The following is a 17,100-nucleotide window of genomic DNA, read 5'->3' on the forward strand; positions in this document are numbered from 1 at the left end:
CTCTATCCTCATAATCTCCCCATCTTAATTATCAATTCCAGTCACATCCTCAACATGGCAACTGAAGCATGAGCACAAGGACGAATTACTGATTCAATATCCTGAGTATTGAAATTCATCCATAATACGCTATCTCAGGATTCTCTTTATGTGACATAAATATAGAAACACTGAATATTGCTAGTCTGACTTTGCTTTCAGTATTTCTTTGCTACTGCCAGGGTTAATTAATAGACTCCTCCTCAGAGCTGCAGTTTATACTTTTGCTAATCATTTTTAGCTACTATAGACTATAGTCTATAGAAGCTATTGGGATGGGTATCCGTCCGGCGTCCGGCATCAGTCTGTATGTATGTATGTATGTATGTATGTATGTATGTATGTATGTCCGTTTGTGAGGCGTCCGTCCACTCAAATATCTTGAGAACCGCAGTACTTACTGATTTGATATTTGTCGTGTAGATGAAAAATATGATTTTGAGAAATTTTTTTTTTTATTTTTTGATATTGTTGAAAATAGGCAAATTAATGCCAAAAAAGGCGTTTTTGGTAAAAAATCTTATCTTCTTCTTCATAACCGCTGGTCAGACAGCTTTGTTATTTGGTATACAGGTCCCTAGGGATAACCCAACTTAGATTTGTTAAAATTGTGATGAAATATGCAAATCTGTATTTTTAAGGAATTTTTTTGGTCATTTTTGATCAAAATTTGACTTACTTTGTATGTAATTCTTGTACTGTATAAACCCTATCAATTCACCCAGAAAAAGATAATGAATATGATTTTAAATAATTGAATTAATTAGGAAATCATCAAAGCTAAAATAATTTTAGTGTAGAATTATCAGAAAGTTCAACGTTTTTTGACAGTTCATAGTGAAATGCCTACCACCTTGGAGGATTAAAACATGCAAAGGCAACTTTCCTGAATCCCAACTTGACATATTCTGAACCGTCATTTATTGTGCCCTGTATGATATCTAAAAGAAATTGCTCAAAATAGTTTGTCATGATAGGGTGGTCAAATAAATAGAGATAGAGAAAGTTCTAATTTCCATTTATGGTTGACTTGGTAAGGATAAAATAAAATTACTTTTTGAGGAAAAAAATAGAGTGGTCAATTAAAAGAGTGGTCAAAGTGATAGGGTTTTTATGGTAAAGCTGGGCTGTAAGATTCGTCATCTATTTCTAGCAATTATGCAATCTGTGTAAACAGTGCAATGAAAGTGTTACATGATGCATTTGATGACCTTGAACTTCTTAAGTTTCAAACATTTGTCTCTTCAGTGTGCTTTCTCTGAGTACGTACAGTTTCAACTTATTCAACAGAACTTACAATGTTAAGGTGGTTGGAAAGGCTATTTTTGCAACAATTCTTTTCACAGAGTTAATGTCAAATTTCAAGTGTTAGAATCAAGATATTTAGTTCAAATTTTCAGGATAACTCCCTTAGTTAATATTTTCTCCAAAGAATATAGAAATTGTATATTTGCAGCCATGATTTTGAAATATGACACCAGTAAATATTAAAATTTAATTTTTCATGTTTTTTTAAATATTTTTTAATTTAATAATAATTGGATAGTATTAATATTACCAAATTATTTATAAATATGTTGACACTATTTATTGTAAGATTTGTACGGCAGGATTTGTAAATAAAATTTGTTTTTATGATTTTACATGGGTTTATATATCAAAAAATTATTAAAAATTCTTTCAAATTTCAAAATGTGATTTTTCAAAAAGTACTTCAAATACAGGAAAATTGTGCCGTACAAATCTTATCTGTAACCTTGTTAATAGGCTGTAAAAATTCCATGTCCATATCTCATTTCAAAGTTGGATTAAATTGGTATACAATTATGTAGGAAAGCTGTTATTCTGTCAAAAATGTTGAAAACAACCCAAAAAAGTTAAAATGTGCTTCGTTAATAGGATGAAAATACTGATAAAAAGATAACCAGCTTAAGATTCTTTATAACCTGACAGATATGCTGTTTTTTTATGATGAAAATCTTGATCTAAGCAAGTCTTGTTTACTTTAGTTAGAATGTAATTAACTCTCGTTTATTAGCTACTATAGACTAATATAGTCTATAGAAGCTATTGGGATGGGTATCTGTCTGGCGTGCACTGTCAGTATGTATGTATGTATGTATGTATGTATGTCCGTTTGTGAGGCGTCTGTCCACTCAAAAGGCGTTTTTGGTAAAAAATCTTCTTCTTCATGACCACTGGTCAGACAGCTTTGTTATTTGGTATACAGGTCCCTAGGGATAACCCAACTTAGATTTGTTAAAATTGTGATGAAATATGCAAATCTGTATTTTTACGGAATTTTTTTTTCCATTTTTGGTTGGGCCATCCTGAAATGAGCTATCAAAGATATCCACCTTCTTCATCAATACATGTGTCACAAAAGGTTATTCTTTACATAACACAGCAGAGCTCTGTCAACTGTTGAGACACTTGTTTTTTCAAAACCGCTGGTCAGACAGCTTCAATATTTGGTTTACAGGTCCCTAGGATGACCTTAGTGAGATAATTTCATACAGTCAGGAAATACTTAATTTTGTATCCATGTCTATAGTAGCTTCAGGGACTTTGGCCCTCTGTTTTTAAATATCACTAAATACCACCCCAAGTACTTCTGCAATGTAATATTTCAGTGTGTTTTATTTATTTTGAAAAATATCATTTTCATATCAATGAAATGATGTTCATGCAGAAAATCTATAATGATGATAGTGTGATCTAAAATCACTTTTTACTGTCTTTGACAAAAAAGTCAGTGTCGTCATGGTTACCAAGATTATATCGAAAACGGCAATATCACTATTTACAAAAGTGACAATAATAAATGACATCAGCTTGAAACTGCTCAGATCCTTATCACATGAAGAAAATCTTTCATTATTGACAACCTTTACGTTTCAAGTCAAAATGTGATTTGTGCATATGTTCATTAACAAAAACCAGCGGTTGAAAGTGTACATTTTCTGATAATTAATGCAAATAAATTAATTGTAATCATAAGTGAGGCCTATATGATCAAGAAATCAGCATTGGTTTAGAATTAAGATGAATTATTTATCATACATGAAATTCTAAATTACTACTTCTGAATCAGATTATGAAGTTTTATCAATTTCTTTGAAATTTGTGTTTAATTTTAAAACAAAAGATACTCAATTCCCATACTATTGATAATTTCCCAGTGAGATTGCACATCATGCAGTTTGTTCAGTATGATATTTTATGAGTGATTTTATAGAATATGTTGAAATTATTCCACAAATATACCTTTTTAATGGAAAATTAAAGACTACCATATGTCAAATTTCATAACGTGAAATCATCCTACATTGGGATTTTTCTATACTCTGTGACCGTCTTATTTTGTTTTCTTTACATAATGCAATCAACTATTGGAACAACGCTTTAAGTGTTTATATTGTCCCATGATAGATAAATTTGTTAGGTGATATGAGAGCAACTCTACAATGCTTGAATTTATCTTAAATTTCATCCTGGTTTAAAGTTTGAAGGTTGACTATTCTAATCACAATCTGGCTTCTGTAAAGCAAGTCTTTTTAGCTACCAATTTTATAGCTAATTTAGCTGAGTGTTGAAATTCAACAATTTAACATGCCACTTTTCTCTATATTCACTATGGTCAAGATGGTCTTTTCAGCTGAATTAAAACCCCGCTGATTGCAATGAGAGTCCAAAATTGCTAAAAAGCATGGAGCAGTATATTGTATTGGCCTATTTTTGGTTCCATTGCTGTAAAATGTCAAGTATTCATCGCAAGCTTAAAAAAAGCAATTATTTGCTCTATAAAACCATAGTTCAAGTCCAACTGATGGAGGGAATACAAAAACAATGGGATGATGACAACAGGTGAACATGATGATTACCAATCTGAGACAATCACGAGTCCACTTAAAATGACCTACTTCATAATCAAAATACCCACCTTGAAACCTTGAAACTGTTAGAACAATAGAAAGCTCAATAGGGCAACCTGGTTAAGATAACTGACAACAAAATCAATTACCAGACAAGTAGTAGCATGTCATGTCATTTATGCAGGACATGTCATGTAATGTCAGTGCCATCTTGCAGCAAAAGTAGAACACCTTATTTGCATATGAATAGGATTGTCCAATAGTATTGGTCATGCCATTTCCCATGTGATCTAATCAGCAATTTGATTTCACAATCAGCTCAAGCTTGCTGGAAGATTGCAGGTGTCTGGTCAATCTGTCTGGTCAATCTCCGGACAGAGATTGTAGCAGCGTGGAAAAGTATTACCTAGCTAGGGAGTCTCAGCAGTAGTCACACTTGGTGGGGGCGCAGTCAACGACTCGGAGACCCTCTAGCTTGGTTCGAATAATCCACGCCGCGCTGCTGTGGTGCCCCACTGGGCTTCAATCTCTGTGAGGAGATTGGTGTCTGGTATGCTGATGTTTTGATGTTTAAGGTAGAATGCGCCTCAGGGACAGATATTCAGACTCACTCACTTTTACAATTCTTTTCTGATCTACCACTTGTGGGTGTTCATTTTAAAGCTCTTGGTGTAGGAAAACTTTTCACTGTCTTAGTTTTTTGAAAATTGAAAATCATATTTTTCTCCATTGAATTAGCAAGGGTTAGTGGCCATTTTGTATTTCAAATATCAGTAAAGCTAGGGTAGCTTGTATCTATAGTACAAAAATTTGCAAGGTGACCCCTGATTTTTATTCTTGATTTTGAAAGAGAACAGCTGAAATATTCCTTAAGTAAAATATGAGCAAAAGTTTAAGTCTTTCACTGTCAAGGAACGTACTACCTTAAAGCTGCATTAATGTATATTGTGTTATTGGTCTGCCCCTCTCTATTCCCAAAATGCTGTCAAAATGCAGAGTCACTGGAGTGCTAAACTTGCAAACTTTGCCTGTATGAGTGTAAATGTCTGATGTTAATGTTGACAGTTGGACTGTCATCTTGCAATCTACATGACTGAGCCTGGTCAGACTGGTACAGATTTCCTGACCTACATAGGAACTCTGCCGGAATAAAAACTGCTTTGTCAGCGACAATGGATGGCAAGCAAAAATGCTGAATTGTTGTCAAGTGTGGAGTTCATTGAATATTTTACGTGATGCGTTTTGGCAGAGCATTTTGTTTCAGCATTCTTTAGGAAGAAGACGAAGAGAAAATTCAGCTTTTAAGGAAAAAAAATATATCATCAAAAGTTATAGCTGTTATGCAGTTAAAAAATAAATCCATATATTCTTCTTTTGACTGATGTCTTAAGGTAGTATGAGTCTCAAAACTGCAAGACTTAAAATTGTTGTGCCAAATCCCAAAATCTCCTAAAAATCAGATTAGAAATCCTAGGTTACATTGCAAATTTTGGTACTAGGAAATACAGACTACCTAACATTTATGGACACATGAAATTCAAACTGACCGCCACTCTGTGCAACGCTACGGGGAAAAATTTATGGAAATACTGACAATTATGGGTACCTCAGCACCTTTACACTGTACATTGACTTTGTCTTTAAATAATTCAGGATCTCAGACAAATGATTTATAAAATAGCATGATTTGCATTAGGAAATGTGAGAGATACCTTGTTTCAGAGATCCACATAATATTTATTTCAATTCCTGTATTGAATTTCAAGAAGCATAGACGTGTACTGACAGTAATTATTGAAAAGCAGTGGGCACCCCCGTACCAGAATGGAAAAGGCCAATGAAAGAGCAGCCAATCTAAACCATCTTTATTGCCACCTTAGTGATTAGGGGAGGAAAACTTGTTGAACAAGCTATTGAGAAATCCATTGTCCCAAATTTGCTCTAACAATAGATCAACAAATTAAGCCATAAACCTGTTGTAATCTAAGTATCTTACCACGCAATTTGACAAGTTGTTCTTTTAAAGGACTTCCATATCAACTTCTGGCCAATAATATTCCATTGTCCAGCATCATCATGATGAAATTGCTGTGTGTTTGAAATACAGGGATTGTTATCATTTCAACAGTTCTTGCTTGGTATTTTCTCATGAATCTATCAAAATCTGTATCATTACATATGAACAAAACACAGAACAACCGTTTTAACAAAAGAATCAAGCATCTTTATTCATCCAATCATATCCAGTTATCTTGATTGGTGATGCATTACAGAGAAACAAAGCAGCGATCCTTATCTCACAACGATACATTTTTGCTGGTTATTCTATCTCCTATACATAATTATACCTTGAAATGCTTGAGCCAATCACAGTCGGTGATAGAGCGACCATGAGCCAACCTTGGTCTTATCAGGAACCAGGTGCAAAGATTATTTGACAGCACTGCATTTCAAAGTGTTAAAGTACACCTATGGCTGTCAATGACCCTCGAAGACTGATTTTTGGGTGACATTTGAGGCAAGTGACATCTGCAGCATGGTTTAAGTGACCTTGTTCACCTCTTCCGGTGTTGTCATGACTACATAAAAAGAGGACATACTCTTAAGCATGGTGTGATCAGATCAAATATCTTGAGTTATGACTGAATGTACATTTCCTACTTGTACATTGGAACCCAGTCAACACACAATGAATGGAAATCCACATTGTCTCAAGTATACTAGATAATATCTCAAAGTTTTGCACCATTTCTTAGCTTTTCACATCACAAAGACGAACAACACACTCTCTGCATATCCAAAAGTACATTAAAGTAGGTATGCTTGAAAAAGTACAATTCTAAGTGATAAATGAAGCATGACAGGTAAACCTTAACACGTCTATATATTGCATTGACATTTTGGATGAAATTTCCTGAATGATGGAAAGACTTCTAGTACAAACTGGTCAATTCCAGAAATAAATTTAATCAGTAATATTTAAAGTCTATGAATAATTTATGTCGCCACAATAATTTATTTGTGCTTCACTCAAATTATTTTGAACAATGATGATCTCTAATTACCAGAAATTCTAATTCTCCCAAATATTTACACAATGGCTACATTCACCACAATAATTACCTGTGACCGATGTCAAAAAGATGCCTTAATTTCCATACTCCTGATTATACCAAGAGTACAATGTAAATTGTGATGTACACTTTTTTTACGGTAAGTATTTTTACCTTATGTTACAGAACAGTTTTATTCTTAGAAAGTGGTCCAACTCAACAGAAGTCTCACAAAATAGACATCGCATCATCTTTTCATTTCGCAGAAAGCTACATTCAGCTTCAAAGATACAAAAGTCAAGATGTTGGTCATTATCTAAAATTTTTACACTTTCTTACTGAGACAGGACCTGATTAATAAACCCAAACTACTCGGTCTATGTCCTCTTATACAGAAAGTACAAAGGATTGCAATTCCTTGACCTTTCACCTCACTTCTTTCCTCCAATTAATTCAAGCAGATTTTTAATCATGTTCCTTTTTTAACTTACTTTTTTGGGGGAAATTTTCTGAACTATTATTTTTTGATATTTTATATTAAGAAAGAAATAAAATGAGTGAGGTTTTACATTTAGCGAACTTGCAAAAATCTCAATTATTATATTGGTCTTCGCCATATTGCACAAATAATCATTTGATTTCAGTTCCATAATTTTGCACGTTTTAATTATGCCTGAAAAAGTGTAAAGCTTCAATTTGCATACAGACAGGTCCAATTCTCTGTATGCTGGTTCACTGAGGTTTCTTGTTAAAATTATTTTCTTGTTTGTTTTTGGTATTGTGCTGTCAGTATTTTCTTGGCTGACACTTGGCTAATAATGCAGCATCGCTCTGAAACTACTAGTACAAAATGTTAAGAAAAACAACGTCTATTTGTCAAAGACGGCAGAACATATCTTGAAAATTCTAAGATCTGTTTAAATGATCAAAAACATTTCAATATTGCATGATCATAGAGAGCTACTTCCTGTTATCAAGGGGATGTAATGTAAGTTTACAAGTGGTAGGCCTATCCTAACATTAGTCGAAAGGAATTATGAACAATTCATGTCGTGAACTATATGACTCTAATTGCTGAAAAATACTGGATCTTTCCCTATGAAACACATCTAACACACGATATCATGGATACTGGAAAGTCCTCCCCCCCCAAAAAAAAAACAAAAAAAAAAACAAAAAAAAAACAAGGAAGTTTTAACATTTAAATATAAAAATACCGTTGTATCGGGGTTTTGCCGAAAACGATGTGACCAACCAAGTGAGCATTCGCACGTCAACACCGAATTTTTATTTTGGTTACTGTCACACGGTTACTACACACAGTTGATAGTATCAGAGTTGTACAGACAGCGGAATTAAAACTATCGGTGCCAGGCTTGGATAATTGAGCGGGAAGTCGAAACGTTACTGATATTTTGGTAACCGTACCAGGTGACGAGATATCTTTTGAGACCGATATCAATAACGCAATTGTTACCATGATACAAACGCCCTCCTAGGATAAAATGATACTATACATAATCAACCGCATTTGCTTTTTGGGTGTGGATAAAGTATGTTGATAAATCAAGGGATATCACTCCTGGCCGGGTGCGTCCTAAATGCAGTTGTCATGGTGACATGAACGCGCTTGTACCACAATCTAACGGGTTTGTCAGAGTCAGGTTGGAAGATTTGCATTAGAGAAGCTGTTATGTAATACAACAGTTATGTGTTAACAATTACTATTGAAGCTCAAATTTGAATAATAATAAGAGTGGGGAAACAGTTACGTGTAATCACTGGCCCCTCCATGTGGTTCTGATCACGTGTGGGAGCTCAAGTTCTTCTGGAGCGAGAAGTTGCCACCATTTCACAAGTCTTCGTTGTAAATTGCAAGGGAACGGAATTATTTGGTCTTGAACTCATCAACTGCTTTGAGTTTCCTTTTTCCAGCGACGTAGGTTTGATAGAAAAAGTTGGAAAACAGCGCAAAATAGCTGAAGTACAGAAACGTAGATATATAAGTGTGAACATCGGTTGTAGAGCAGTAGTCACCACGTTGTCTATATACGTGAGCCATAATATTAACTACACACGCTACGACCATTTGGAACACCTGCATGACAGTTAGGCTGATATTGACATATCCGGGAATTTTCACCATACCTGAGGCGCGCAGGGCGTAATAGAAATACATGCATGCGTGCACGGTGTAGTTCATGGTCAGAAAATAGCGCCCAAGTGCGATGAGATGAGCATAACTGTACCAGGCATACAGCAGAACCGTGACGTGGTGGTACCAGTGTAAAAATATCAATCGCTGTTTCCGCAGTACAATGAACAAGGTATCTCCAAGTTCAGGAAGCTTGCTAACGATGAACGCCCATGCCCAGAATCCGCTTATGCCCTTGTAAAACACTGGGTCGCAGATTGAGGCTTTCCATCCGTACTTGGCAACGAAGTACACGAATTCCTGCCAAAGTCGTACGGCGCCCATCATGCTGAATACGGCCAGGCTGAAGGACCATAGTGTCAACGGGGTCCGTAGGTTAAACTTGGGACGTGACTGCATGTAAAGCTGACCGGCAAAGATAAAGAGCAGGTAAACGGCTCCATAGATTATCGAGTTGGTCCAATTCTTCTCAAACCAGGCAATTTTTTCTGCATAGTCGAAACCCTGTTCAAATTCGAACACCCGGTGGTTGTTGTATTGGAAGGTAACACGTGAAGTGTTCATCTCTACTTCGGTTGACGATTCTTTGAAGCTTTTTACCTCCCTCGCCGAAATTTGTTTTAGTCTCTTGGATAATTAATTTGCCGGGAACTTCTCCCTTCGACAACCTCGCCGTGGGTGCACCGCTATAGTGGTGACGGTACACTTCGACTAATAATTATGTAAATAAGTAACAGATAACCCTCGTCCTGGAAATCGGGCGATCCTGCAGCTGTTCCATGCAATATTTGTGCTCCCCATTACGGAGGAGTAACGGCGTTGGCAACATCACCTTATGAAATTGTAAAATTGTTTTGTAGGACCTGATACAAGATTTACTATCGTTCTTTGGTAGGAAAGTACTCTTTTATATAAAAAGCACAATGTTATTGCGCCATTACAAAAAACACATTAAAAATGAAGGGAATACGAATAGATCATAAACTCTGCAGTCGCTTGCATCAGGTGCCTGGCATTGACCAATCATAGAAGACCCGCTTTGTCACAGCAATTACATTTGAAAGCGCAAAACGTGTATCGATTCATAAGTAATTTGTAGATTCCATCGATTAAACGATAATTAGTTTCTCTGGCAGGCTGAAACTCAAACTGATTGAGCAGTCAGCGGTAAACACGACGCAGGACTTGCTCTTTCGAATTCCAAATCATATGAGGAGTTAGAAGCCGATCATGAATGACATACACTCTAAAGTCATGTGTTCAGTTATTGAACACATATTAGAACGCTTAACTGTAACACTTTTTGAACGCAGTTTAAGTGTTCAGTAAGAAAACTAGAATGCATGTGTTCAGGTTTAGAACATATAGTGTCTTTATTTTTGAACGCATTTCATATGTTCAAAATTACATGAAATAGAACACTGTTTACGCATCAGAACACTGTAACACTTTTTGAACACAATGTAAGTGTGCAGAGTAAGTAAATAGAATACATGTGTTCTGGAAAGCACTGAGACCACCATGTGTTCACCTAACAATGTACACATAGAAATGTTGTGACTGACAAATATTGTAATGTGGCAAAATGGCATGTTAACTGGCCTGAAATGCATTTGAAATGTAACAACAGACTATAACGTTTGGGTTACAGTTATATTAGAAAAAATGTTGCATGGTCAATGCTGAGCATTACCGAACACTAGCATTCTATTTGTGATTTACAAAATTTGTGTTTGGACTAACGAATATGGCCCGAAAATTTGCAACTGTCTAGTAGTATAAACACAAAACGAGATAATTATTAAAATTAGACCGTAAGTGACTCACAATATTGCGAGAGAGGGTACTCTACGGCAAAAATACACTTCTGAGGTTTCCCATATGCTTATCGCCTGGCCACAGTTCACACTTGGTGCCTATTCAGTGCCATTTTGCCACGATATACAATACTTACCGTAGCAGTCAAACTCTCTGTGTAAACAGCTATCACACCGTCACAAAATACTGGCAGAACTCAATCGCTAAAATCATAGAATATGAAAATACCGCCGGCAACAAAATGTGTCGTCTGCAGCAGCAGCGCGGCTTGCATCTAATGTGCGCATGTTCAGAGGGGCCCTCGTGTGACCCGAGGAAGCCCGATTATCCGTGACGTCATACTCGGGACACCCAGGAACACAAGTGTTAATTTAGTTTGTAACACTAGTGTTCTCTGTTTGGCGTTCTGTTAGAATACGAATATTCACAAATTGAACACCAGTGTTCCGGAAGATTTTTGTCTTCACGATTTTATCGAAATAAAGGTTTAAAGACATTTACCTCCTTTTATTATAAGCAATTAATAAACTTGAAAACATTTTCGGAACTACCAACATGTGCCTTTGATTTCAAAAAGTGTTCACTGACTCGAATTCACATATATACGAGTCAAACAAAATATTTTGTTCGTTTTTTGTTTCAGAGGAGTTTACTGGAGCAGAAAACAAATTAAAGATATCGTGATGTGTGTCTCTCACTAAAAATAATATTGTCTGGATAAAAACACACGACAAACACTGTTGTCAGTTGGTGTTAGAATGGCAGCGATCTATGGCTGACCACATCCATTCTATTTCTGAACACAAATGTTCAATACTTGAACACACATAACACTTAACTGAACGCATCCGACGCGTCATAAGCGTCCAAACGTTTAGAGTGTATTTGAGGTGTCACGTGATTGCTGGGGTATCCCTAATTCGGAAATCACACACAGCTGCCAAACTGCTGAACCAACTGTACCATGCCACCAATCAATGTACAGTCGATTTAGCGCCCGGGAACCATGCCCCATGCGGATGTAGATTTTTAATTTTTGACTTTTTGACTTTTTTGCAAATGTACTTATCCATGAGGGATATAGATTTTGATATTTTATTATTCTTTTATGTAAAGTACGAAAGAAACCAACTAGCAGTGAAATCGGCATAACCACTACTTGATCACTTTATCTATTTCAACACCAAACAGTGTGTAATTTGTTTGAATATGTTTGGAATACTCGGCTGCTGTTCCTCCTCTAAGTTGGTCGCGTATTTCGATCCATGGAGAAGTGATATAGAGAGAATCTATGCACAGCTAATCATGAGATTAACTGCACATTTCGGATGAATTCGGGAAAAATACCAATAATCATTAATTAGCCCACAGCAACATAAAAAATACTCAACATCAAATTTCTACGTTTGTGAGAATGTATGTTTCGGTGCACGATATTTTTCCAGGGCAGCCATATATCGAATACACCATGTGTGGAGTCACTCAGGCTGTCGGGCATGCACTAGCTTTGAACCTTTAACTACAAAAATTAAAACCTATAACTTATCTTTATCTTTCGACGTATTTTTCACTAATTTTGTTCTTTTTGTAAATTTTTTGTAAATATGTTCTACTTGCAAAATCATGAAGAAATGCTTAGTTTTCAGTTTGTTAAAACTACCTTTCTGAACGTAAAGCTTAATGTTATAGATGACTGCATCTTGGTCGGGACTAGAATTCAATTACCCACAATGATATTGCTTGTACAGCTTTGTATTTCAACATAATTGAGGTAGACACTTGAAAACCATAAACTAGTTTTTTAAACAAAAATTAAGAAAATATTAACAAAATTTAAGGCCTTTGTCCTTGTAAATCTATGAAGACATTCTTAGTAATGTTGTTGGTTTTGCTTTTAATAGAGAACAATAAAATTCGAAATAGGAACACTTGCAGCACCGTTGACTCACGGTACGCATGATTGCGATTGAATACGCCAGGCAGGCCTTACACTCGGCCCCTTGGGATACATACACATAGACAGAGCTTGGGAGAGCGCGTCCACAAAGCGTTAATTGCATATACAGTCAAAAGAATAGAGGCCCTGATCGTCTGATTTTAAGTGTCCATGTTCACACACGAAAAGGTTTACAAACCGGCATCAACTTGTATCTAGATCTCGCTATATACTCACTACAGATAATGATCAGAGAAATTGATATGAATCATTAATATCTCGTAATATTACTGTCAGCGTAAAATTCTTGCTCTTGGATCTAGATGCTTTCACCATAAATGCAAATGCAACGGCAGCATTGAAAGTGAAACACGACAAAGGTACGTGCATAGACTTGATAAAAGCAGGGGTTAACAAACTTTCACCGCCCTTCTTCTGAGCGGAAGGTCAGGGCACTTCCTGCAGGTCTGGAACGCCCCTCCGTTAAGTGCGCCACCTACGTTATAAATTTAGTATCCTTCCCCGACTCAGGGAGCGGGCGTGTTGGAAACATTTGCGAGGCTTCTAAGGCCGTAGTATTTTACATGTATCATTGGCCAGACTGACTTCAAATTGTAAGTATGCTTTGAATCGAAATGAAATGTATGTACTTACTTTGATTAAATTTTTCTTCATGTCACGTATTGCATTCCACGCCAAGTTGTCATGTCATGTCATGTAAGTTATCCGTGTCATATCATATCATATCATATCATATCATATCATATCATATCATATCACATCATATCATATCATATCATATCATATCATATCATATCATATCATATCATATCATATCACATCATATCTCGTATCATACACAGTTAGTACTGGCTGGAGTTAGTCTCACTACGAGTCGGCTTGGGTCGTGCTGGTTAGTTGGCCAGAGTTTCTTGTGAGTCTGTTTAAAAGATGATTTGCGAACATATTTATTGATTTCAGCGGACGTATAATACTCACACAAATTCAATTGATTCGACTTGGCTGTAGCCTGCGCGATAATTACTAGGATTGTAACGGCATTTCGTGATCTACCACTGGTGACGGGGGCTCATTTTACCACTCGTAGAATGAGAAAAAAAATTCCACACCATAGTTTTTCGAAAATAGAGAACTTTATTCCCCTAGCCTTAATACAGGGATGGCGGCCATAAATTGTCAGGTAATTTGCATGCTTCTCTAGTACTAAAATTTGCGCGGGGATCCCCATTTATTGATTTCAATTGGTAATAGTATGGCTGAAATTGTCAAGTTAATTGAGGAAAGATTGAGCAAAAGTTTAAGTCTTCCCTTTTCAAGGTGCATACATCCTTAATTTCGATACGGATATGAGACAGTTTATGCCAAAGCATTTTGCATCCGATGAAATACAGCGAAGAGATGCACTTTGGTACTTCCTGGAACACTAAATAGTTTATCTTAATTTTTTTGTTATGCATGACTAAAATCATACCATTGAAATAGAAAATAAAGCTTCTAAATGTATATATTTCAATACCAACATTACTATTAAAATGTGTGAAATTGTAATCAGACGAGGTGGAAAACTTTAGGATAAGAGCGCTGTAAATGTGTACATACTAATATATGTTGGCGTAAATCGCTTGTTTCTTCTTTATTCAAAATTCAAAAATAATCTCTCCTTTTAAAGGGACATTATGGTGCGTAAGTCAGACAGAATATTCTTTAAATTGTGATTAATATGACAGGGAAAACCAGCAAAGCGTGAAAGATTCATTGTGTTTTCCATCGTTTCTCGCTACCTCAGTTCTTGTCTTGTGCTAGGGGGTCAAACTACATAATGAAATGCACCATGGGTAAAAAGTCAACTTCTCACCACAGCAAGAGATTGAGACAGTGATCTCATACACTTTTAACACAAATGTAATCGCTGTCATTGCAAAAATTCTGTTTGATAGTGAAACTTAGCAAACCATTTGCATTATTTCAACTTTTTAGGCATGGAACTCCTGTACCACTAAAAATTTACTCGGGCATCTGTAGTTTCATGTCAATACCCATAGAAAAGAAAGTACGGAGTATCGACTTAAACATTTACGGCTTAATGTGGCGGCAAAATCGTATTTAACGGATCAGTGATGCTAACTTTTGATGATTTTATCATTATTTTTATTTTGTGAGTCAATTCCAAAATCTTATTTTGAAACACCCTCTACGTAGCTTGTCAACACAGCGTATAGGCCTGTAAGCTTATGTTCAAAATGCACTGTTATTGTTTACATTTGAATAACGAATTCTAGTCAGGACAAGAATTCACTTGTCAATTATAACAACGCACTTTATTCATATCATATACAGGCTGAGTTGACAAGCTGAATACTGTGTATCTCAACATACTTTTGTGAGTAGAGCAAGAAATTATGCTTGACATTCAAAAAGAAAAAAATCATCAAAAATTAGCGATACTAGCCCTAGTTCACATCATCATAATGGATGCAATGGTAGTCTACTTACCCTCGGTCACTTCGTTCCATGACATCGATGTGTCTGTCCATACCGCCAGCGGCGCACTTTACTTTGCGTCAGCGAAGCGAACAAGGTCTTGAAAGCGAAACTACGATAATTCGAACTCGCATCCTATATAGATAGGCAAACAGGTCGGTGATCAAGAAGACACGACCACTTTCCAAACTTTGATCATAGCAAATTTCGAGTCATTCTGTTTTAGTTTTGTCGACAATATATGAAGGTCCGTATCCGTATAGACCCCATCGCCGCCTGAACTTTCGACGCACAGAGTACTTGTACTTTCTAGCTGCAATAACGGCCTGTGGGCTACAATTATTGCAGCTACAGTACTTTCATTCAGTAGACATGCAGTTTTCACTGCAACTAAGGGAGTAAAGTGCTCATCCAGGTCGCACGCTGAGCCTCAAAAAGTCGTGTAGTGAAATAATTATTTTCATAGAGTATACCAATAATAATGCGAACCACGAAAACTCAGACTTGTGTATTTCACGTGAACAATTTTCGGAAACAACAAGCTCGAATCTGGTCGCATTACCGTGGGTTCCGTGAGCATTGCAGCCATCAGGGTACGGTCGGGAGCGACGTTACACAGTGTTCGAGCCCTTGAGATTCAGTCGGTTTTTGTCCTCGAAAAATAACATAACTTTGCCTGGGTTAAATTTCTAGGCCTACGCTATATTTGAAATCGTGTACAACTTCGCGGAAGGAACGCAGTGTGTTAGGTCATCTGGCATTTGCTCCTTACACAAACATAAGAATGGCATTGTTGAGGAAAACTACTTTCATTTCGCAAAAAGTAATTAATTCTTGGCTTGTGTATATGATAAATATATTACTCTCTTATCTTTTTCTTCGTTTAGCTCGGAAAATACTCCGAGTCGTGATTTAATAACCGTGTCACAACTCGTCTTCGACTCGTGGTGACACGGTCATTACGTCACTTGTATTTTCGTTCGCCGAACAAAGAAAAAATATAACAAAATAATGTCTACGGATCTTCTCCAACCATCTGTTATTTCCCCCTTGGATAGTCCCTATTTTTACCTCAAACACAGACTAGACAAACTTTTCCGGCTGTGTTTTTTGACCGACCAAGTAAAAATAATTCTCTTTGATTTTGTGTTTTGTTTTTTTTTGTTTTTTTTTTTGCGCGCGCTTACGCAGCTTGATATTTACGACATATTTTAGTAACACCAAATGGTTCTCCGCAAACAGAGACTTGTCAATTCCCTACCGTAATTTTTACAGAGAAAACGTCAACATCTTTCAAAAGCAAAACTATGTAATATGTTGGAAGGATATTCACTATAAGACACTATGATGCAAAACTGATACCAGTTTTGTTGATTCTTGTACTTGAATTTCAGTATTCGCGGCCAACATCTCATGCCAGAAGTTACTCTACTGAACCCTGCCTGGTTGTCCGAAGAATGTCGATGTCATAAACTTAATTCCTTTTATACCTAAGTTGTTGATTTTGTCAATTTAAGAAAAACTATCTAAACGTAGGCTTTCCTCCAATGTTCCGACTGAGCATATCGAAGCTTAAAGAGAAGTTCAGGGACATCTTAAAAAAAGAATAAAAAACATGAAGAGCTTCTCACAGCACCGACTGAGGGCGTCCCTATTTGCAGCAAGCAATGGGATCTCTATTCAAAATGATAATAATGCAACATCTGGCATTATTTACTGTAT

At 36.3% G+C, this 17,100-nt stretch overlaps 1 protein-coding gene across 1 annotated transcript; it reads right to left on the reverse strand.

Moving 5' to 3' along the window:
- Nucleotides 1–6,115: 6,115 nt before the first annotated feature.
- Nucleotides 6,116–9,829, reverse strand: LOC139123183 (very long chain fatty acid elongase 6-like). Its single transcript, XM_070689281.1, has one exon. It carries the CDS (start codon nucleotides 9,684–9,686, stop codon nucleotides 8,856–8,858), a length of 831 nt encoding a protein of 276 aa, XP_070545382.1. The 5' UTR covers nucleotides 9,687–9,829; the 3' UTR covers nucleotides 6,116–8,855.
- Nucleotides 9,830–17,100: the final 7,271 nt, after the last annotated feature.

This window comes from Ptychodera flava, chromosome 22 (genome assembly GCF_041260155.1).
Source record: "Ptychodera flava strain L36383 chromosome 22, AS_Pfla_20210202, whole genome shotgun sequence".
NCBI lineage: Eukaryota > Metazoa > Hemichordata > Enteropneusta > Ptychoderidae > Ptychodera > Ptychodera flava.

Excerpts from the sequence above, each read along its gene's own strand:
- LOC139123183 (XM_070689281.1), bottom strand. The coding sequence starts at position 9,686 with ATGAACACTTCACGTGTTACCTTCCAATACAACAACCACCGGGTGTTC.